General features: G+C 39.7%; 1 protein-coding gene across 4 annotated transcripts in view; it reads left to right on the forward strand.

Annotated features, from left to right (window-relative positions):
• Window positions 1–3,963: 3,963 nt before the first annotated feature.
• The window catches only part of SLC5A6 (solute carrier family 5 member 6), a 32,079-nt gene continuing 13,331 nt past the window's right edge, over window positions 3,964–22,711 (forward strand). For 2 of the 4 annotated variants that reach the window (XM_058164659.1, XM_058164663.1), the window contains exons 1-12: window positions 3,964–4,104; window positions 12,047–12,656; window positions 15,688–15,753; window positions 16,951–17,002; window positions 17,241–17,308; window positions 17,484–17,638; window positions 18,056–18,196; window positions 18,413–18,542; window positions 18,961–19,049; window positions 19,156–19,268; window positions 19,373–19,440; window positions 21,822–21,908. In XM_058164659.1, the coding sequence (XP_058020642.1) occupies window positions 12,327–12,656; window positions 15,688–15,753; window positions 16,951–17,002; window positions 17,241–17,308; window positions 17,484–17,638; window positions 18,056–18,196; window positions 18,413–18,542; window positions 18,961–19,049; window positions 19,156–19,268; window positions 19,373–19,440; window positions 21,822–21,908 (1,299 nt within the window). In that variant the 5' untranslated portion in view covers window positions 3,964–4,104; window positions 12,047–12,326. The other 2 variants (XM_058164662.1, XM_058164661.1) reach the window with 2 other exon arrangements.

Raw genomic sequence — 22,711 nt, forward strand, 5'->3', positions numbered from 1 at the left:
AAGACATTAAAAATTCAGCTTTATTCCAGGCCATGGGGGAAACAAACAACTCTGTAGTACTCCCTTTCCCTTGGTACCCCAAGCTTTTGCTTATTTTGCTTGATGGTTAATGGTCTGCATTCTGTCTATAACATTTTCATGAACTGCAGACCAGAGGTGGGTTTCAGCAGGTTCTGACCAGTTCTGGAGAACCGGTAGCAGAAATTTTGAGTAGTTCGGAGAACCGGTAGTAAAAATTCTGATTGGCCCCACCCCCATCTATTCTCTGTCTCCCAAGTCCCAGCTGATCAGGAGGACATGGGGATTTTGCAGTAATCTTCCCCTGGATTGGGGAGGGAATGGAGATTTTACAGTATCCTTCCCCTGGAGTGGGGTGGGAATGGAGATTTTATAGTATCCTTTCCCTGCCACGCCCACCAAGCCACACCCACAGAACCAGTAGTAAAAAAATTTTGAAACCCACCAGTGCTGCAGACCCTAGGTCTTGAACATTAAGCTCGTATTTTTGGCTTTCTTGCTTCTTCACAAGCCTATTAATTGTAACGTATTTTCTGATTACTTGCTTTGAAGAACTTTCATATCCTTTTGAAAAAAAATGGGTTGGTTTTAATATTACATAGCTATGGATTTTAGGATTCCCCCTCCTCCACACAGCTGGTTGCTTTTTATGACTCTGAAGGACATTCATATAATCCCTCTTTTAAAACCTTCTGAATGGAGACTTCAAGCTCTTGTGTACGTAGAGTTGAGTGTTATAAAAAAATTGTGTCGCAAACTTGCGTGTCATATTTGAGACATGAGGTTAAATGCATGAAGCAAACCATATATTATTTCCAAGAAAATTGTAACTATCTCCTTGGAAAGAATGTGAATAAAGCATAAAGTATAAAATACTAATTAGCCCCAGCACTTACTCATACAATTTTTAAAATCATAATAGATTGTTTGGTTTAGACTCAGTAAATTATATAAACCCAGCCTTTGTGATTTGTAAATGACAGTTTATAGCTTAGTATTTTATGTGAACTTAGCTTTAGATTTATTCAATACATCATGGTTAAATTGAATTTGATAAGAACAAACCATTCTTATTCACTGAAATCAAAATTACATTTTAATGTACAAGGTTAACCAGGCTGTTTGTTGTTTTCAGAGAATAAACTAGTGGACTGATAATCATTTTTCCAAGGATTTCTGCCTCTCTTAAAAGCCACTCCATTTTATTGCCTTGACCTTGAATGCCTGTATAATAAACTGTTAAAGACACATAATTGCACCAATATACTTTGACACTAAGTCCAGACTAAGTCCAGACTAAAGTGCATCTGATATCAATTCATCATTTCATCTCAGAAATCACAGCAGATTTATGAATAATGTTAATTGGTGTCTCATGCTTTTGTTTACTGTGTTAAGCCATCCACTTGCTCTTGTGATATTTGAAGTCTAAGAAATTGCTATCACTTATACTTGTAATCTAGATTGAAATTCAGCAGTAAATTTGATCCTGTAGAAATTTGCTGCAATCAAGCTATAAAATAAATCTAGAAGTTGACACTGAAAATGAATAAAAAATCTCAGTTTTAAAGGATTCAGCAGTTTGGACTGTAATTCAAGTAGATGATTTTTACATTCATCTTCAGGATGAAAACATGGAGGAAAGAATGGTTAAATCAGCCATCACTGGATTTGAAAAACATAAAAACAGTTTGACATTTCACAAAACAACTCAGAGATGAAAATATGTTAAATATATGGAAATATGTTAAAGATAGCCACTTGTCTGAAATGCTTTATTTTTCAATTAATACATTTTATTAATTATTTTAGAGAAAATGTATAAATGAAGTGATAAAAAATTAAATAAAACTTAATCCTGTTATGGCTCAATGTGATAGCCTAGTTGATAAGTCTAAGTCAATGATTAGGTTCTCACAACACAGTGAACTACAACCTGCCCAACCTCATGCTAGTCAACTGTAGACTAAAAACATCTAACCTAACTAACCACACTGTTTCTAAGACCATTCCAACATTGTTCTTAATAAATGTATTGGCACAATCCATCTACTTTGGAATGGCAAATGAAACAAAATGTTAAAAAGTTATGACATTTATGTAGTTACTTATCAAGCACATCTAAATTATATTAAAATAACCAAAATATACTTACAGTTCCCAAGGCAGGTTACAACTTTTGAGCACCCCTAATGTTTGGAAATTGAAAGTTGAAAATTTTGACGTGCCCTAAATGACCAATTACAGAACAGTAATTGGTTCTGGCAGTACCCATGATCTAAATTCAGCATATTTCCAGTTTAATAGAAATAACTCTGATAAAACTAATAGTTCAACCATTTTTGCAAAAGCTAACTACATGTCATCATCTGAATTTTATCTTACCCTTTAAAAAAGATAGTCCAAAAATAAAAAATATCAAGCCCTCTTAGATGAAACTAGCTTTTAATCAGCTTTTGAATTTTCTGTTAACTCCACTCGCTGTTGTCTTCTGTTTCAATTTGGAATTAAGCCAGCCACCTTCTTCTATATTTCCCTGGTTGCAACCTCTTATAGACTCAATCACTAAGAGTGCAGCCCAAGTCCAGATTTTATTTCCAATTTTCTAATGATGTAAAAAGCCTTAATAAGATTGTGATTCCTTATTAATAGTGAAGTTCTATAGTGCTAATGAACTCCTACAAACCATTGTTTTTAGGGTCAACGATGTATTGTTGAAATACCAGTTTGGACAATTCTGGGGAAGGGTTTCTTTAGTACTACTGGGAATAAAACAGACTGTATTTTGGGCGAGCAACTGCTAAATCTCTTGCCTTTTTAAATGAGTAGGGGGGAAAAAGATGAATATCAGTTTCCACAAGCCATACCAGTTCATTTAACATTCAGCAATTAGTTGTAATATCGGCTAAATACAGTTTATTTAGCTTATATTAGCAAGCCACCCATTCTTTTGTGTATATAAACAGGAAGAAAGTGAAAGTCAAACTTTGAGTTTCACAAGGACCTGGATTAAATGCCATGAGCTGTCTTGGATACTCCGTATGAAGACCCAAAGCCATCATGCCCAGCATAAAAGGCTGGGAATTCATTTTAAGGAATGAAGTTATTAAAAAACAGTGTCTCCTCAAGTGCAGCCCTTTTCCTCTTGGAATTAAAAAGCAATTATCAATTTCTATGGAAAAAAGGATCTTAATGTTCCTAGTGGCTCCATAGCCTAGCTAGAGGAAGTCCACACATCTTAAAATTGCTAAAGTTTGAGAAACACTGGTCTAGAATGAGTGAACCAATTGTACTTAGTTTCCATCTGTTTTTAGAAATCTGACATGGTTCAGTAATGTGAATTAGCAAATATCTCACGGAGCAATATCTGATTGCTCACCTGTTGTAAATGGTTATTAACCTGAACGTTTTGTAACTTGAAAGTTGGGGTATAAATACATCTCAGCTATGGTATTTCACTGTACTTGGCTGAGAAAGACCCTGCTTCGCCCTGAGAACCTGTTGGGCTGAAAAGACATCGTTAAGGTTTGCACAATGTACTGAATCAAGTTTCTTAAATGGTTACTGTTAAACTTGGTTATGGCTTAGTCTGTTTCGCAAACTCGTCTCGTTTGATTCGTTGGCTTTTCAGCGTATTTTGCTTATGTAAAAAATGAGCTCATTTAGCAAAGAGGTTAAGCAAGCTCTGTTTGCTTGGCTGCGTTTCACGATACGTTTGTCCACGGTTAACAGTTTAGGAATTAATACATTCTCTGAGTGTAGACGGGTCATGCAACTATAAAGCAACGGCGCTGGTTGGGTTTTCGTAACATGCCGGATTGTATCCTATTGTTGTAGAATGAAGCTAAGCCGTAGTTTCGCATGCCTGCAGTAATAACGCAGCCAGTGCCAGATATTAACATGGCGGTAGGCGGCATGGGCGGCTTGATGTCATCCTGATGCGCGAAGTGGGCGGCGCTTGTCCTTGGGAATGTCAGCCCAGCGGTGAGACCCGAAGTGTCGGCGGCAGCAGAGCTGCACGTGGGTACACCGCCGAACTGCGGAGAGATTAACTGCAGTTACCTCTCATCCATCGCTGGCCTCGTGGTAAGTAGGAGGAACACCTCCCCGGCCAGAAGCTGCTTTTCTAGTGTTAAAACAAAAGGCTTTCCCCGCTACTTCCCGGATTATAGGCAAAGATGCTACACGTGTTTAGGGCTGTTTTTCTTTGAGCGTTTCTCACGAGCAGGAAATCTAGGTAAGTGCCTCCCCTACCTTTTGCTTCCTGCCACAGGTAGAGCCACGGAGAGGTGAGGTTGGGAATTCCATCTAGATGGGAGGTATTGTTTTTCCGTTCAAGTACAAGGCGCCCCAGGCAAAGTTGGGTAGCAGGTCGTTTTGCTGAAGGTACTGTGCACCCTAAGTGAGAATCTATGCAATTGCCTGGAGCCCCTGAGGCTACAGAACATATGTCATTCCCGTACTATGGATAATCTGCCTTTTCTGGCTGGGTGCGTATGGGGTGAGACTGTTGGTATGCCAAACTTTTCCTAAGACACATATAAAATACACTTGACATATTCTGATTAGCTCCGATTGTCTCTGCTACATCTGTAACTTTTTGTCCCTATAATTTTGTCAACAGGTGTAATTTCTTTTGAAATGAGCACAGAAGGAGATTTCCACATTTGCTAAGGTCACAGGCTGCTCCTGAAGGTTTTTGTTCAAAGTGCTCTGAACCGCATTCAGGACATTCTCTTGAAAACCTTGACATATTTTTCTTGCAATATCTTTATAATAATTTAATTTTAGAGAAGGATATACAGTAAACCAAGGTCATCCAGTGAACTTGTAGGGGAGAAGTTGATTGAGATTCAGGTTTCACTGGCCAGCAAGTTTTTTCAAACTCTAAAGAGGAGAAGCTCTATGATGTTTGTGTTCAATCATGTGTGACTCTTTGTGACTGGATCAACTTCAGTTTGTTAGAATTGCCTGTTAGTAATTGCTTCTTTGAATTCTTGTAAGCTCATGTTTGTGTCATCAATAAGATCTAGCTACTTATCTCTGACAATTATTTCTGATATTTTTCTGAAATCATGATCTTCTCCCCTGATCCCAAACTTCAGATTGTGTGTCCAAAATATTTAACCTTTAGTTTCATTGTTAATGCTTCCAGCAATCAGCCTGGAATTATTGCATTTGATATGAAATGCCTAGAATCTTGCAAATCTTGAGATATAGCTGAGCCAGATTTGGATTTGGTGGCTAGACTTGTAGCCTAATTTTGACAAACAAAAGGGAGCTTTGGTATCCTCCCCAATGAGTTACTATCCTCTTTATATGCGATTTGGAGCTTGCAAGATGACGCTTCCTGGTCAGAGGGCAATTATGAGAGTGAATCTCTGAGAAGGGACACTCTTATCTAAGTCAGCAAATGATAGAGATTTCTCAAGAGAAGCCTACATATCTCATGCCCTACTTTGTTGACATGTTTAGTGTAGATGGAAAGTTTTGTGCAGAGTGCCCTTGACTAAGAACTTGCAGCTTGTCTCCAGTTGAAGTTCTGTTTTTTGGCCTATGTTATCCTTAGAATGGGTGAAAGTAACCTATGAACTTAATTCGATGGTTATCAAGGCAATTAATATACAGTAATATTGGAGACGCTATGTGACATTAAAAAAGGATGTGGCTACTGCTAGTGTAGTGGACTTATAGCCGTGTGAGTGGGCACAGGTTTGGTATTAATCTAAAATAGTGTTTATAGCTGTGAGATTAAAAATTGGGTTTTCTTGGATGAAGGTCAGTCTACTGAGACAGGCAATCTGGAGCATTTGCCTTGAAATTCTTCAACTGCACAAAAACAATTGGCTATGTATCTGGCCACGAGCTGTCTTTGGAAGAAAACCAGTTCTCCATCTCAGAATATGTAATTTAATAGAGAGCAAAATGATCTAGGAATTTCTTGAAGCAACTTATTTAGTGTAGGGGATTCAACTTGTACTTGAGGGGCTGCCACCAACAAAAGGGGATTGACTCATTCTCCGTAGTACCAGAGGACAGGACAAGAAGTAGTGGATGGAAGCTTGTTAAAAAGAGTTCCAACCTAGAAGTAAGGAGAAATATTATGACAGAACAATTAATCAATGGAATAGCTTGCCTTCCAGGGTTATGCTAGCAATAGTACTTAGACTTATATACTGTTTCACAGTGCTTTACAGCCTTCTCAAAGCGGTTTAAAGAGCCAGCATATTGCCCCCAACAATCTGGGTCCTCATTTTACTCATCTCGGAAGGATGGAAGATTGTCAACATTGAAGCCGGTGAGAATTAAACTGGCAAATTGCTGACAGTCGGCAGTCACCAGAATTAGCCTGCAATACTGCATTCTAACCACTGTGCCACCATATCCCATCACTGGAGGTTTTCAAAAATACTGGACAACCATTTGAACAGGATGGTATTAAGTCTCATGCCTTGAGCAGAGGGTTGGACTAGAAGATCTCTGATGTCCCTTCCACCCTATGACTCTGTATTCTTTGTAGGATCCTTCCTTGGTACTTTTTCCTTGATCCTCAAACTTTCAGTCTTTGGTTGGCAACCCTTAACAAGCCACTGCCTATTTTGCAATTGCCTTAATCCCATTAACTAAGCATTCAATATCCCTAGCCAGAATTAGCTACTGATCCTGCTTATTTTCCAGACTTCTTGTTCTCTGTTTAGAATACTTTCCTTCATGATATTTTCCCTCCCCAATTTTGTTTGCAGCATCAAAGCCTGCTGATACTTTCATATAAAGAGAAGTTAAATTAGTTGTGTAAGCTAATTTTCTTTTTGTCTTCTTTAAAGGTCTTGCTCATTTAAGAGATCTTGATTGCACAAAGTAAAGCCCTTTACAGAATAAATCTATTTCTCTGCAGTCTTTCTGACTCTTCATTACTTTCCAAGGGAGCCTATTTTTGGCTAAACTTGAACTTCTAGCTCACTGAGGCGATTTGGACCTAACATTTTTCAAGCTACTAAGCCGTTTCCATTTACTTGGATTTTTTTCTCTGTTACTAGCATATTATGGTTCTACTTTCTTTTCTCCCCCTTTTGTTATTATAGATTGTATGCCTGTTGGGTCAGGCCTAACTCAGTTTACTTAACAATTATTAATCATGCCTAGATGAGAATGTAACCAAAGGCCAAAATAACAAAAGATTCAGTTAGCTGTTAACACTTGGTTCATATTCTAAAATAGACCAGGCTACATAAATATTAACTATATTGGAACAATATGGTTATGTTTTTCTTCATTTTATCATTGCTATGGGGAGGCTTCAGGGTCAGGGAGAGGAGCCACTATTTGTGGTTTTCCACAAAGGATAGGATCAGTGGTGGGTTTCAAAAATTTTTATTATTATTATTATTGAAAAATAATAATACAAAATTTCCCCCCCCATACATCCTCCCCTCCCCTCCCCTCCCCACAACCCTAACCCTTTCCCTCCCCCTCCCTCCTTCCCCCATCTGGTTCTGTGGTTTGGTGGGTTGGCATGGCTTGGTGGGTGTGGCTTGGTGAGCGTGGCAGGGGAAGGATACTGTAAAATCTTCATTCCCACCCCACTCCAGGGGAAGGATACTGTAAAATAACCATTCCCTCCCCAATCCAAGGGAAGATTACTGTAAAATCTACATTTCCTCCCCATCAGCTGGGTCGGGAGACAGAGAATAGATGGAGGCGGGGCCAGTCAGAATTTTTACTACCAGTTTTCTGAACTACTCAAAATTTCTGCTACCAGTTCTCCAGAACTGGTCAGAACCTGCTGAAACCCACCTCTGTATAGGATGGTATCTATTAGTTCTGCAATCAATTCGCTATGATTCTTAACATCCACACTGGGCAAGCTTGTTTTCTACTGATAGAGACTGGTAGAACAATAGCTGGCTGGCAAATTTTGTCTGGTGTCCTTAAATGTGCTGCAGTCCGACCATGGAAGCCACAGATTCTCTCCCATACAAGGAACCTGTGATGTTCTTCACAATGTGGTTATACAAAAGAAATCTGCAGTCTGTCTCTGCCATGTTTGGACTGCTGTACCATTTGGGGCTCAGAATTGCTAAGGCAATTGTCTTATAATAAATGGGCAGAGGCTGTGATTTCAAAGGATGGCAATTACAGGTAGTCCTTGACTTACAACAGTTGGTTTAGTGTAGTGGTGAAATCCAATTTTTTTTACTACCGGTTCTGTGGGTGTGGTATGGTTTGGTGGGCTTGGCTTGGTGGACGTGGCAGAGGAAGAATACTGCAAAATCTCCATTCCCACCCCACTCCAGGGGAAGGATACTGCAAAATCTCCATGCCCACCCCACTCCAGGGGAAGGATATTGCAAAATCTTCATTCCCACCCCACTCCAGGAGAAGGATACTGCAAAATCTCCATTCCTACCCCACTCCAGAGGAAGGATATTGCAAAATCTCCATTCCCACCACACTCTGGCAATCAGCCAGAGGTGGTATTTGTCGGTTCTCCAAACTACTCAAAATTTCTGCTACCAGTTCTCCAGAACCTGTCAGAACCTGTTGGATTTCACCTCTGGTTTAGTGACTGTTGAAAGTTACAACAGCACTGAAAAAAGGGACTTATGATGGGTTTTCACAATTATGACTGTTGCAGTATTCCCCATGATCAAAATTTGGATGTTTGGCAGCTGGTTCATATTTATGATGGTTGCAGTGTCCAGGGGTCATGTGATCACCTTCTGACAAGCAAAGTCAATAGGGAAGTCAGATTCACTTAATAACTGTGTTACTAACTTAACAGCTGCAGTGATTCAGTTAACTGTGGCAAGAAAGGTTGTAAAATGGTGCAAAGCTCACTTAACAACATATATTTTGGGCTCCATTATGGTCGTAAATCAAGGACTACCTGTATTCCATTTACACTGAGCTCTTGTTTCTCCTGGTCTTTCTCACATTATCTGAGAAGGAAATTTGGGTTATAGGTTAAGCCCTATATTTAGATGGGAAATACTGCTTTCCCATCTTTGTTTTACACTTTTTCCTGCCTCAAAGTCATTTTTTTCACTGTCTCTTTTATCAATCTAGTTTCCTTCAGCAGCTCTTGTCTAAACCTGGATCAGGCCATGCTTCTGTCTCAATAATGTTGCATGTCATTCCTCAGCGCATCAAGGGTTTCTTCCTTGGGTTCCTTTTGACTGCGTATTTCTTCATTGATGCTGAGGGATTGCTAATGGGTGAGAGAAAGTTGCCTGGTTTTTTCGTAGGCCCCAAGAGCCATAAATGACACAAGTTACTTTAGAATAGTGTCCTTTATTTTAATGACAGAATTTTGCCAGACTAAAGCAACTCTGAATAACTACAGATATACACTAGGAAGCGCTAAAGAGGAATTGTTTTAACCCTTTTTCTGCCAACCCTGCCTCTTTGTCCTCTGGAATGCACCCCCTCCTTCCTGGGAATCCAGGCTACCTGCCATCACAGTTTTTCTATCCTGATTCTGCTGAAGGCTTTTTAAAAAATCTCTGGATGTTTCATTTATTTCATGAGGTTGAAATCTCTTCCATATTAATGAACTATCAGGTGAAAGTTGGCTGAAGAATAGGCTTTGGAGAATGGCTTCAGAAAATCTCCTGCTATCTGGACTCACAGAATAATTCAAAAGAAGTTTTTCTGATGGGATTCATAGAAGAAGCAGTATGGAAGAGAATGTTCAATTTTCCTGCCTGTTGTAAACGCTGAGCCATCTGAAGGCCTATTCATCTTTCTCCATCAGAGTAATTTCAAAGCATTAATTGCCATAGCTTCTCTTTCCAAGGAAAGTATTTTGTAGGCTCCAAATTACAGCACTGTGCTTATCTGCTTTGAAACTGGAATGATGGATGATGAAATGTTTTGTACACCTCTGAGGTCAATCATATGTCCCTCAGTGATAAAAGCTAGAGACAAATTGTCAGAAGGTTTTTCAAACAGGGCAATTACATTTTTGTAATTTTTTACACATAGGATATTTTTTTTGTAATTATAAAAAAAGCCCAGCTTCTTTTGTCATACAGTATGCATATAAAAAGTTTTTGACATCTCTTTCTCGGGAATTTCTCAGATGAAGTGATAATTGTGTGTCACGGCTATACAGATTGAAGATGGAGGCTCCCATAATTTAATATTTATTCATATTTATTGATGCAGTAGGCTTATACACAATCTATTAACGCTAGTAAAACTGAATTGGATTTTTTTTTTTTGCTTACAAGGAAAGTATTCAGAAAACTAAGAGTATGGAGGGATTACCAGAAGAGAGAGGCAATTAACACATTTTTATTTATTTGATTTGTTCTTCTCACATATGTGATTCTGCATAGTTTGCAAAAATTAAAAGCAACCAAAACAATTAAAATATTAAAATAGAAACAGCAAGCATACAGCCATTTTAAAACCAATATTCAAAACTCAGTTCAACATAATCACAGCAGGTGACTACAAACCATAGATGTGGACAAAGGAGAAAAGGAAACACAAAAAGATAAGTTGTGTAAACTGTAGAAAAGAAAGGAACAGCATTCATGTTTCTTATGCCAACCTTTCTATATTAAAGACTTAGAAGACATTTATTCATCTGCCTCTAAACTAGAAATAATTTTTATCCTTTGCTAACTTTGCCTACAGCATTATTGCTGAACTTGTTTTAATTGCTTATAATTAATTGATCTTCTGAATAAAGGATATATAATATAACTTCCTCCATTTCTAGATGACCTCACCTAAACTCCGCACACAGAAAATTAATCTGTCAGGAATAGAAGTCCTAGTTCAGTGTTGGCGAACTTATGGCACACGTGCCGGAAGTAACACGTGAAACCGCCCCGTGCCAAATGTGCGGCCTCACCGGCTCCTCATCGCATTCCTGCACTTAGACGTGCGCCGCTCAGCTGACCGTCGCGTGCGCAGTGTCGGCGGTCCCCGGAAGTGCGGTGGTCCATTGTGCATGCGTGAGCCGGCACCCGGCTTTCTGGGTTGGCATCATGCGCATGCGTGATGGACCGCCGCACTTTCGGAGTCAGCGGCATTGTGCGCGTGACTGCCAGGTGACCGGGGCATGTTTGTGTGTAGGAATGTGACGGGAGCCGGCAAGGCCACGCATTCGGCATGGGACAGTTTCGCGTGCCACTTCCAGCATGCGGGCCGTCATGTGAGAACACTAAAGGTTCACCAACACTGTCCTAGTTTATTCTTCATACCTGTAACTCCTTTTTTCTAATGGAGAGGGGGGTTCATTGTAGGAAAGAATATTTTGTAATGCAAACTCAAATATGCATTTCAAAGTGCTATAGTTCAGGGGGAGAGACTGTTTCCTCTGCTTGTGTGAATGAGGCTTGAGAATTGTGTGTGTGTGTGAGAGAGAGAGAGAGAGAGAAGGAAAGAAGGAAGGAAGGAAGGAAGGAGAAAAAAAAACATTCTAGGGTAGGGAGCCTTGATTTGATAGGGTTATAATTTAAAGATAGTTACCTCACATGTACAACTAAATGGTACGCCAAAATACCAGTTGTCTATTAATTGTTCCGCTGGATCTTTCTTTTAGCATCTCGGTTGCTAGTGTCATAGTTGGCTGCCTTGGTGTGTGCCCTGGCATATTTTATTAGGAAAAATTTGTTGAATGTATCTCCTGCTGACTCTTCTGACTGCTGTTTTTGGCTTGTCCAGACTGAGTACTTTGCTCTGACGCCTTCACCCCTGGTGTGCAAGTTGTCAACTCCACCCTGCCTTTGTTGTTAGGAGATGGATGGACCTTTGTGCAAAAGGCCAAAAGTGTTTTTGGTTTGAAGGGGTTACAGCTGGTTGCCAGCATTTACCCTGCTTGGAAGCCTGCCAACCCTTGCTGGGTCAAGAAAACTTTCCTTGCTCAGTCCTGGGCCTTGAGACTCTGAGGTGACTGAATGAAGGTCAGAAGAGTGCGTAAGCTGAGCTTTTTTTGGAATTTGAAATGAATGTCTCCTTGGACATTGTATGCTCTGGCATTCTATTCACTTGCATTTTCTTTTCTTTCCTCCAGATTGGCTATTCTTGATCATGCCAGCCTCAACAGGATCCTGGGTGTAAAGTACTTGCTTGGCACTTTGGTAATGGGCTGCTGTCTGCATTTCCAGCAGTGGACAAAGCAGAGCCTGGTGCTCTGGTAAAATTCAGCTTAGCCATTCTACCCATGATGGGTGCTTCTACATTATGAACAAGAGTTATTAACAAGCTGGACTCTCCAACAGCTGGACTCGCCAACGGTTTCCACCAGCCACTACTTTTTCAAAGGTGTCAGCAATTGTACACCAACACCAACAATGAAGTTTACTGTGGCAGACTATGCTATTTTTGTGCTGCTGCTAGTCTTCTCTGCAGGGATAGGACTCTTCTATGCACTGAGTGGTGGGAAGCAGCGCACTGTCCAAGAATTTCTACTGGCCAATCGTAGCATGACCTTCTTACCTCTGGCTTTTTCATTACTTGCCACTTTCCAGTCAGCTGTGGCCATTCTTGGTGTCCCCTCTGAAATCTATCGCTTTGGGACTGAATACTGGTTCCTTGGTTGCTCCTATTTTTTGGGTCTTCTTATCCCAGCTCATGTCTTCATCCCAATCTTCTATCGCCTACGACTTACCAGTACATACGAGGTAAGTGTTGGGCATAGATTCTATGGACATAGAATATGAGAATTGGCACCAGCATGTTTAATATATTGTATTTTTTAGCTTTACAGAAACAAATAATATTTTTAGAGTATTATAAGCTGCCTCAGGGAGAAAAATGTTTGAAAAGGGTAACATACAAATTAAATGCATAAAAATACTGCACAATGGATTAGAGTCATCGATAGCTTACTCTGTGTTTTCTCCTAGAGTGAAAATGCTTAAAAGATAATCAATGCTTGTGGCTTAGTTGGCAACATCTACTGTTACAAACTCATTAAAACAGAACAAGGATACATTTGTGGAGGTTTGGAGGTTAAATGAAGTATGGGGTGCAATTCTGTTGATACGTACTGTGTACTGCTCATAATTGCTCATCTTTGCTCTAACTCCCATCCTTTTGCTGGGATGGCATTTAGAAATTCCCTGAAGGATCTGGTAGTGCTATCAGACCTGGGAATCCCATGGATGTGGGCAGACTGCAAGATGGTGGCATTGTCCATACATTGTAGGGTGGCATTTTCTTCATTTTTAATTTTTTGGTTGATTGTTTTTATTTATATGAGTCTGTTATTTTAACTTGTGAGTTGCCCAATGTTATCTAAGTAAGATGGATGGCTATATAAATTGAAATAAATACATTAATAAATAATAAGCATAACCATGTTTTAGAGGTGGGCAAAATATTCCAACACAAAATGTTCTACCTTTACTTTGGCAGAAGGGATCGGATATCTAAAACAGATTATACTAACCTTTATTTCAGGGATGGAATGAATGTTTCAGCCTTGAAATTATTTGGAAAAATCTGCTGCTTGTTACCTATCTTTGTTTACCCTCCTTCTTGAACCCTGTACTTTCTAGTCTTTGGCAATACTAGCCCTTTTGTTAGGTATAAAACCATTTGTTTGTTTGATATGCAAATAGCTCCCAGGGGGACTGTACTTCGCTTTGGCTTTGGCTTTGGCTTTGAAGGCAAAAAGGGTTTTGGGACTGCCTGGAGATGTCAACATAGTGCTTTTCAGTAACTCCCTATAGTATCCATGTACTTTTCTGAGATCAAAAGTAGTTGCTTTGTGATCCTGAGAAAATATATGTTTAGAGGAGTTTTAAGGAGTTTCAAATAGATAATGTCCTGCATTCAGACTTGGCATGCTCTGAAGCATCTATGGCAAGATTTATTTAATATAGCAATGACAAGTACCATAAATTTATTCCGTTTTATGGCCAAATTACATGTGAAAGCTGCCAAGTTATAAAATGGGTCTTTATTCTTAAAAATGATGACAATTTGCTTCTTCCTAGAACTACTTTTAAAAACACACTTATTTATTCGCGCGGGGCTTAAATTTTATTGGTTTTAAATTTTATTGGTTTTAAATTTTTTACTAGTAATTTTTAGTGGGTTTTAGTTTTCATGTTCCAAAATTTTAGGCCAATTATGTAATAAGTTTTTTAATTCGTATTTTAATTGTATATTATATTGTTTGTTTTACCTGGCTGTACACCACCCTGAGTCCTTCGGGAGAAGGGCGGTATAAAAATTGAATAAATAATAATAATAATAATAATAATAATACTATACCTATAATATGTTTGCCATAATTATCAATGAGAATAAGAATATAAGTTGGCTGCTTTTAAAATGGTTATGATCGTTTTTGGACTTTTGTATTAGAGTTAGACAATCAGATTTGCTTGAGAATCCTGCTCATCTTATAAATGACTCCTGAAATTCATTAAGTGTGAGGCGAGACTCTGATCCCTGAGCCATTATTTTGTATCCAGTTGTGTTCTTTGGCTGGTGGAACTCGGTATTCTTCATTTTTTTGAAAAAAAGGAGATCCCACTAATTTGAAGATTGCTACCTCGGATGTTACTGTGCCTAATATTAAAGAAGCACAACTGGTTCTTAAAACCAAGAAAAGCACCAGCAGCTCCTCCAGTTTTCCTGTGGAATAGCAGGTTCCAGGCCAAATGCTGCAGGTTCCCTATTTGCAATGGAGTTTTCTTTATCCCTCTTGTCAAAGCAGTTCAAAAGGAAAAAGAAAACAAATGTGGGCAGGTTTGGGGTTGAGTTTATTATTTAAGAACTCATCTTCGTACTCAGTGTTTGTACATTTTGCTATTTGACCTCTTGATCTGAACAGGCTTGTAGGAAGTTATTTAATTAATTATTTGAAAGTCTATCTGTATGGTTAATAAGAATCGACACTGGCTTGATGACAGATACGGGTAATCAAAACTGTACCTACCGTAATTAAATGATTTATTAAACTGCCTCTCACAGTTTGTGACTCTGGATAGTGTACCTTACAAAAGGGAAAAATTGAAAATTATAGATAGTATAAAAGCAGCAGTGTAAAAAACCTTTCAGTTCTAGTCTTTTCCTTGCAATCTGTTCTAAATTGAACACTACTAATTTAATTTTCCCCAAACAGGAAATAAATTCATTTGCACATAGCTTTTTAAGTTGCATAGCTTTTGTACTTTTCCATTTGCTTTGGAGACCATGATAACAGAAAATCTTTAAAATAACTGAAATCTTGGTTGAAAACATTGTTTTTAGACTGAAAGCAAAATTCAGCCTGGGGAAGGATGCCATGGGCTGTATGTCTAAAGACAAACTTACCCCCCTTCCCATCTTCACAAACCCAATCCAAATATAGATACTCTTGCAGCTCATCCTATTATTCTATCCCATCTCCCTCTCCCTCTAGGTAGGAATATCAGAAGAAGTAAACTGTCATTTGGGTTGGAAGACAAATATGGGGCAATAGTAGCTACACCAAATGGCAAAATTTTAGCATGGGCTAGGAGGAATATCAGGAGATATAGTTATATGCCTCCCCCCACCCCAAGAAGTTTAGGCATTTGAACACTGATGAGCACCTGTGTTTTGATCTTACCTTGTTTTCCATGGAGCCAAAGTCTCGAGCAAGAAAAGTTTATTAGGTTTGCATCTACCTGTCTTTCCACAACCCCATCATTTTGCCTGTTCTGTTTGCCCACCCAGTATCTGGAGCTGCGTTTCAACAAGGTGGTGAGACTATGTGGAACAGCCACCTTCATCTTCCAGATGGTAAGTACAGAAATTATCTACATTGTTTTTTGGGTAATGAAAATAATATTTTCCTCCTTTTTTGATCTAGGTGCTAGATTTCCTGCCTAAGTCTGTGTTTTGGCTTTTCCCCCCTCATCTCTTCGTTTCTTATTTCTCTCTTCGCTTTGTAAATTCATTTGCATCTCTAGCCAAGGATAGACTTCCTATCCTATTCAAATCCTGTGCATTTTTCGAGTCCAGATACCAAACTTTATTTCCTCGTGACATTTTTGGCTTTATTAAACTCTTTCTGGAGTACCAAGGCCTCATCCTCTTCCTGTTGTCTTATGCTCCACAGTATAGGGAATATGTGGATTCAAATCTGCCTTGCTGTGAAGGTCAGTTTGTTTATTTTATTTATAACCAACCTTCATTATTTTTACAAATAAACAGAGGTGAGTAACAAATAAAAGGAGCTGTGGTGGTGCAGTGATTAGAATACAGAATTGGAGGTTAACTCTGCCCACAGCCAGGAGTTCAATCCTGACCGGTTTAAGGTTGACTCAGCCTTCCATCCTTCCGAGGTTGGTAAAATGAGGATCCAGACTGTTGGAGGCAATAGGCTGATTCTGTAGACAGCTCAGAGAGTGCTGTAAAACACTATGGGCTGGTATATAAATCTAAGTGGTATTGCTATTGCTAACTTGTAACTGTAGTGCAGCATATGTTTTTTAAAAATCTCTCTTGTATGGCATTTGAAGAACGTTCAAAGTATAATTGTTAAGAAATGACAACCATTTTCTGACATTTTGAGGTAGAGAGTAAGTAAACATTGCATAGAAAATCCAACGTAGCATAATTTAACAACTCCTGAAATCTCTCACTAAAATTCTAGGGCAAGTCACTTTCTCAGTCAAATAATTGCATAGCTCTTGTGAAGGCAAAAAGTTAGACTATTTGATGGAAAAGTTGCATTAAAGTGCATTACATAATAATATATTTTAAACGGTCCCTGAGGTCTGTTTTTCCCTCTCCTGTCTCTAAATCTCAGGGGAAGATATACCTTGAATATTATTTGAATAATATTGAAATCTTATTTGAACTTATGTAGGTATTGGAAGGAGAAGGCAATAGACATGGGTCTCCTTATTTGTCTTTTCTTCTACTTTCCTCTGACCAGAGGGTCATAGAGCCAGCTGTGGCCCACCAACATTGGTACTGATTTTATCCCCATAGGTGATATACATGGGAGTGGTCCTCTATGCCCCAGCCTTGGCTCTCAATGCAGGTGAGTAAAGTGCCACATTCTTGAGGGTCCAATGAGGAACATGATGATCCATTTTCACAATGGGAATTTTCTTCTGAGCTACGAATGGGGGACAAAGATCTGCTCAAAGAAAGCTAGCACTCGTTGACCCAAAAGCCTGGTTTGGCCTCAAAGTGAACAGATGAGGAACATTTCTAGCTTGCTGGGAAGAGGCTTTCAGCAATTAGGCCCTTCCCTGACAGTTCTTTCTTGGTTGCAGTGACCAAATTTGACATCTGGGCTTCAGTGCTGACCATAGGCATAGTCTGTACCCTCTATACAGCCCTGGTGAGTAATCTCTTGAAGAAAAAGGGATGGGACAGTTTTCCCCCTTATATCACCCCAAATCCTTGCTATTTATTCTTGATGGAAATCCAGCTTCTTTTCTTGTGAGGATTCCAGATTCTCACTATTTTCATCTTGCTACCTACCCTTATTGACAGCAGATACTTTCTCTTTGTAGGGTGGACTCAAAGCTGTGATCTGGACAGACGTGTTCCAGACATTTGTCATGTTTGCAGGCCAGGTGGCTGTGATTGTAGTGGGTACTATTAAGGTTGGCGGCATAGGTCGTGTTTGGCAGCTGGCTGCTGAGAAAGGCAAGATATCAGGCATTGAGTAAGTGAGGAACGAGTTTTCTTTCCTCTTTACAGAAGGGGCCGGATAGCTCAGGCTGGTAAGGCCTGTTATTAAGAACACAAAGCCTGCAATTACTGCAGGTTCAAGCCCGGCCCAAGGTTGACTCAGCCTTCCATCCTTTATAAGGTAGGTAAAATGAGGACCCAGATTGTTGGGGGGGCAATAAGTTGACTTTGTAAAAATATACAAATAGAATGAGACTATTGCCTTATACACTGTAAGCTGCCCTGAGTCTTCGGAGAAGGGCGGGGTATAAATGTAAACAAAAAAAAAAAATAGTAACTGAAGATCTCCCTCTCAGCACTCATATTTGTGCTCCCCTAGCTGCAAGCAATTTAGTTCATGTGCATACACATGCCTGATGTCCCTGTGACCCTTGACTTTTCTCTTCAATAGTCTGAATCCTGACCCTTATGAACGACACACCTTTTGGACTCTGGCTTTTGGGGGCGTATTCATGATGTTGGCTCTCTATGGGGTAAACCAGGCTCAGGTCCAACGGTATCTAAGCTCCCGTTCAGAGCGCCAGGCTGTGTTGTGAGTGTGACACTTGTGGGCTACTGGGAGGGTTGGGGAATTACAGTGCTGGGTATCTCAAGAAGCTCTATAGATGCATACTCGCTTGGCTGAGTATGCTCAGCCAAGCGAAGGACTTGGGCTGGGAAGATGATACATTTAGCTAAGAGAAAGCAGGTGGTTGAAAAGTGTAACTAGTTAATTTAGCACTGTTCCTTCTTTTCTTGTTCCTTTTAGGTCCTGCTATGCAGTGTTTCCCTGCCAGCAAATTGTGCTCTGCCTCAGCTGCCTCACTGGCTTAGTCATGTTTGCCTACTACCAAGACCATCAATTGACACAGGAGCAGCTCAACGCTTCACCTGATCAGGTTGACCAAATTCTTACATGTGCACAATTTGGAGCTAGCATGTGGGACAAAGCTTCCATTGTTCTCTTACTCAAGCCTTCTTCTCTGCACTTGCTGAAGGGTGTCTTCCTTCCATTCCCATATTCACACATGCGCATGCAACCTCCAGCCTAGTGGGTAAGAGAAAATGTCTTGTTTCACAGAGACTGGCAGAAATCCATGCATGATGAAAAGTGAATGTGTTCACCCTGAAATCTGATGATGGGTAACAGTGATATCTTCAGGTACTTTGCAATGTCCTTTCTCTTGTGTGCGCTCCTGGAAACATTTTGCTTGCTTGCTTGCTTTGCATCACACAGTGCCTGTGGCAGTCCTTTGCACCGATCTGATCCTCTGTCCTTTCATCTTTTTTTCTTACCCCACATCCTCCTTTTTGCAGATGGTCCTCTACTTTGTGATGGATGTGCTTCAAGAAGTGCCTGGCTTGCCTGGTCTCTTTGTAGCTTGTCTCTTCAGTGGCTCCCTAAGGTAAACCTTCCTTTCCTTTTTGGACCTAGAATCTGGGCTTGATGTAAGGGGGCCTGGTTTACTGTACATAGTCCTCCTATTTTTCTCAATCCTCTCATCATAACAGCACCATCTCTTCAGCCTTCAATTCACTGGCAACAGTGACCATGGAAGACCTGATTCGCCCATATGTGGCCAACATTCCTGAGAGACGTGCCACACTCTACTCCAAATTGTTAGGTGAGTGATGCCTGTCAAAGTTTGTGGTCAAATGCAGTTTTAGGGCATCCTCTACCTGCCAGCATTCAGTTTGGCTCTACTGTCTTGACATTTTCTCTTCCCAGCTCTGGGCTATGGACTTCTCTGCCTGGGCATGGCTTATATCTCCTCCATGATGGGTCCAGTGCTACAGGTAAGGAGTGATCATTAGACAGGAAAGCATGTGGAGAAGAGGTGTCTCCCCAAAAGATATGTGGCATTATGAATTGTCAGCTTTACAAGATAAACCCGATCAGGAAGACTAGAACTATGCTTTACTGAGATTAGGCTACAATAACAGATTCATGCAAGTCTGCCTCTGTTTTCGCCTCTCTCCTTGTTGTAATCCAGGAAGTCAGGAGGGACCCAGTCTTTTTTAAAATACTTTCTCCCCCCACCCACCTTTAACACCTGCTTTTTCTGCTCTTGTTGTTCTAATGGCTTCTGGATGCCTTCTCCAAGGTCATCTCAATGGCTTCAAAGCAGCTCATTGCTTTGAAGGTGTTATAGAAATGTGGTTCTTTCCCTGGGATATGAGATTTTCTGTAGTTTTCTTTTTTGTGAGTGAAGGAAGCCTTTTGTAATTATTGTTTGCAGACTGATAAAGGTTACATAATCAGCCACCTGCAAAATTCTCCATTATCAATAAGTATATACTTCATTGCAGTCAGTGACCAATCATACACGGCAAAAAGATATAAAACAATATGAAAGGCATATTTTTTTCATAGATACAAAAATGTAAAATTGATAGCGTTTTTCTTTGTGGTAGCTCATTTTTAGACTGTTAAAGTTCCAACCTAATAATATAAAGCAAATTAAATCCTCATAACAGGGTGGAGTCTCTGTTAACAAATGATAAAATTAACTAACTCAACAGTAGATAATGCCCCTTTGGAGAGCCAGCTTGCTCTTATAATTTTAAAGGATGTGTTTCTTCTATAGCAACTTGCACTCTATCCCCATAATCTATCTTTGTTAATTAACATAACTCCCATTATAATTGAAAAGACCTGTCTCCTCATTGGATCATAAGGTGTAGAAATAAAATTAAAACATCTTTACCTTAATGTACATATGGATAAATTTGTTCTCCAAATAATAGGATTATTGTAATCCTAATCTTTTCGTCTTTTTAAGAAATCTTGGTAAAGAGAACCATGGAAACTGTGTTTGGAAAGAATCACTTTCAGTTTTAGGCATCTGTCAAAGAGTATGATGTTTTTTCTCTGTTGGCCTTCTATTGTTGGTGATATCATCTGCAGTGCAGAATCAAACTAAACTCCGGCTTCTTCATCAAGAAGATTTTATTGTAATGCAGTCCCAGATCATTATCCCAGAAAGGAGAGAAGCATTTTAGCCTTATCATCTGCTTTTTTAATAATATATTCTTCACTGATTTTCCACTTGGAATGCTGATAGGCAATATCTTGTCAAAGTAGCAAGTCAATCTTCCAGGCCCACTTTTTCTACTCAGAATAATTCTTGCCCCTCCCTCCCATATTTCTTCTTTTCTTTTGCCTTCTTTGTTACTTGTTTTTTTATTTTTTTCATTCTCTTTTACTTTTAGTCTTGCTATTCTTTGCCTTCCACCACCACCCCCGGCCCTTTTTGAGTTGACATGAAGGACCTAGGGGCTGAACAACTGGCCAGCTACTTGATGCTCTTCATCTTTTTTCCCCTCCTCCTCTGTTGCTATTCCCTGAATTGCCCAACCACATCTTTACAATCTACTTTCTTGCAACTTTGGGAAAGAACTACAGCAGCATGAGCCTATTGCCACATAGCAAGTGCTTGCAAAATCTGTGGCAATTAAAGGTATGGAGGATTCTATCCCAAAGATATAATGCAAGTGTAGCAAATGTAATATTTTACAAATTACATTACATACTTTTTTCAGTGCAGTCACCACAAATTAATTACATTTGTGCTCAGTGCGCCAAATTGATATTTTACCTGGAGAATTATAATTGTGCCTTCTCTGTCTATGTAGCTGCCACTATATAAAGATGATTTCCCAGAATTTGTTAGGTGTAACCCTTAACCAGCAGGGCCATGCTTGAGAGTTCTAAAAATTGAAGTTCTGTATATTTGGAGGGCACCCTAACTCGGGGAAGGTTGCTGTATGGACCATAGGTGACATCAAATGCACCAAATGCATCTTAATCAAATACAGTTCTCCAGTGATATTAGTTGCCAGAATTTTCAGGAGGTAATGGGGGAATTTATCTTTCCTGATGCCCTATCAAAACATTGTGCATTGAACAATTTTTCTGGCTCAATTTTTCTGGAACCTGTGGGCCAGACTGGATTTGCTTATTTTAACAAAAGTATAGCATTTTTGTACTTCAGATACCTTATCATATTTACTGAGGATAAGCAGTAAAGGGAAGCTGTAGTTCAGCTATCTGTTTTTCATGGAAGTCCCAGATTCAATAAGGAGCACTAGATAGACGAATTATCTGATTCAGCAGAGGCAGTTTTTCATAGGAAAACCCCCAAATCAGACTCCTCCTTTTTTTCCCCTCTTCTAAGGCTGCCATCAGCATCTTTGGCATGGTGGGAGGACCACTGCTGGGACTATTCTGCCTGGGCATGTTCTTTCCTTGTGCCAACTCTGTGGTAAGTGTTGCTACCCCAGTGGCTGGGCAGATCCTCATACTTATGCCCAATGTCAGATTCGGCATACACACGCACGCACATACACCCTTCACCTGGACATACATCTGATGGAGGATAGTGGCAAGACAGGTTTCTAATAGTATTGCCAAAGAAACAAGCTTACAGAAGTGCTGACTTTGGTGTGTATTACGCATAACTGGTATACTCAGGGAACCTGTTTGCTACTACTTAAGAATGAAGTTAGCATGTGATGGAAAGAAAAAAGGCTGAGTCAGCAATGGGGCAAGAGAAGATCAGTATTCATCTAGCTGGAGTTGGCTTGGATGAAACTGCCCTGTCTCAATGATCTGTGTCGTCTTTACAGAGGATGTTCACCTTCTGTCCCAGCTGCTGATCACAGAGGCAAGAGCCTAGCGAAGCCCTATAAAATAGAGCTTGTCTGGGAACATTCTATTATTTTTTGTTTGTTTTCAGTTCCTGAAGGGAGAAAAGAAGACAGAAGGCGAATGTCTTCTGCTATCTGATTTGGTTATCATTGGTGATTATTTTTAGTTTTTTTAATTTTAAAAAATAAACCAAGACTTCCCCAGTCTCCTCAAAGAAACTGGTGAAAATGGCTGCCTCCTATTTAATAAGGGCAATTTTTAATTCTTTTGATCATCTGCCACTGTTTCGTAGGACTTATTTAGGGATTGCAGTAGATTCAACCTGCCATGTTGGGTGAACCCAGCCAGTTTATGTTCAGACCTTTTGGGGAAAAAGCCTTTTTTTGCATGTGGGAAAGCCCCTCATACTTTACTCCT

This window comes from Ahaetulla prasina, chromosome 1, assembly GCF_028640845.1.
Source record: "Ahaetulla prasina isolate Xishuangbanna chromosome 1, ASM2864084v1, whole genome shotgun sequence".
Classification (NCBI taxonomy): Eukaryota; Metazoa; Chordata; class Lepidosauria; order Squamata; family Colubridae; genus Ahaetulla; species Ahaetulla prasina.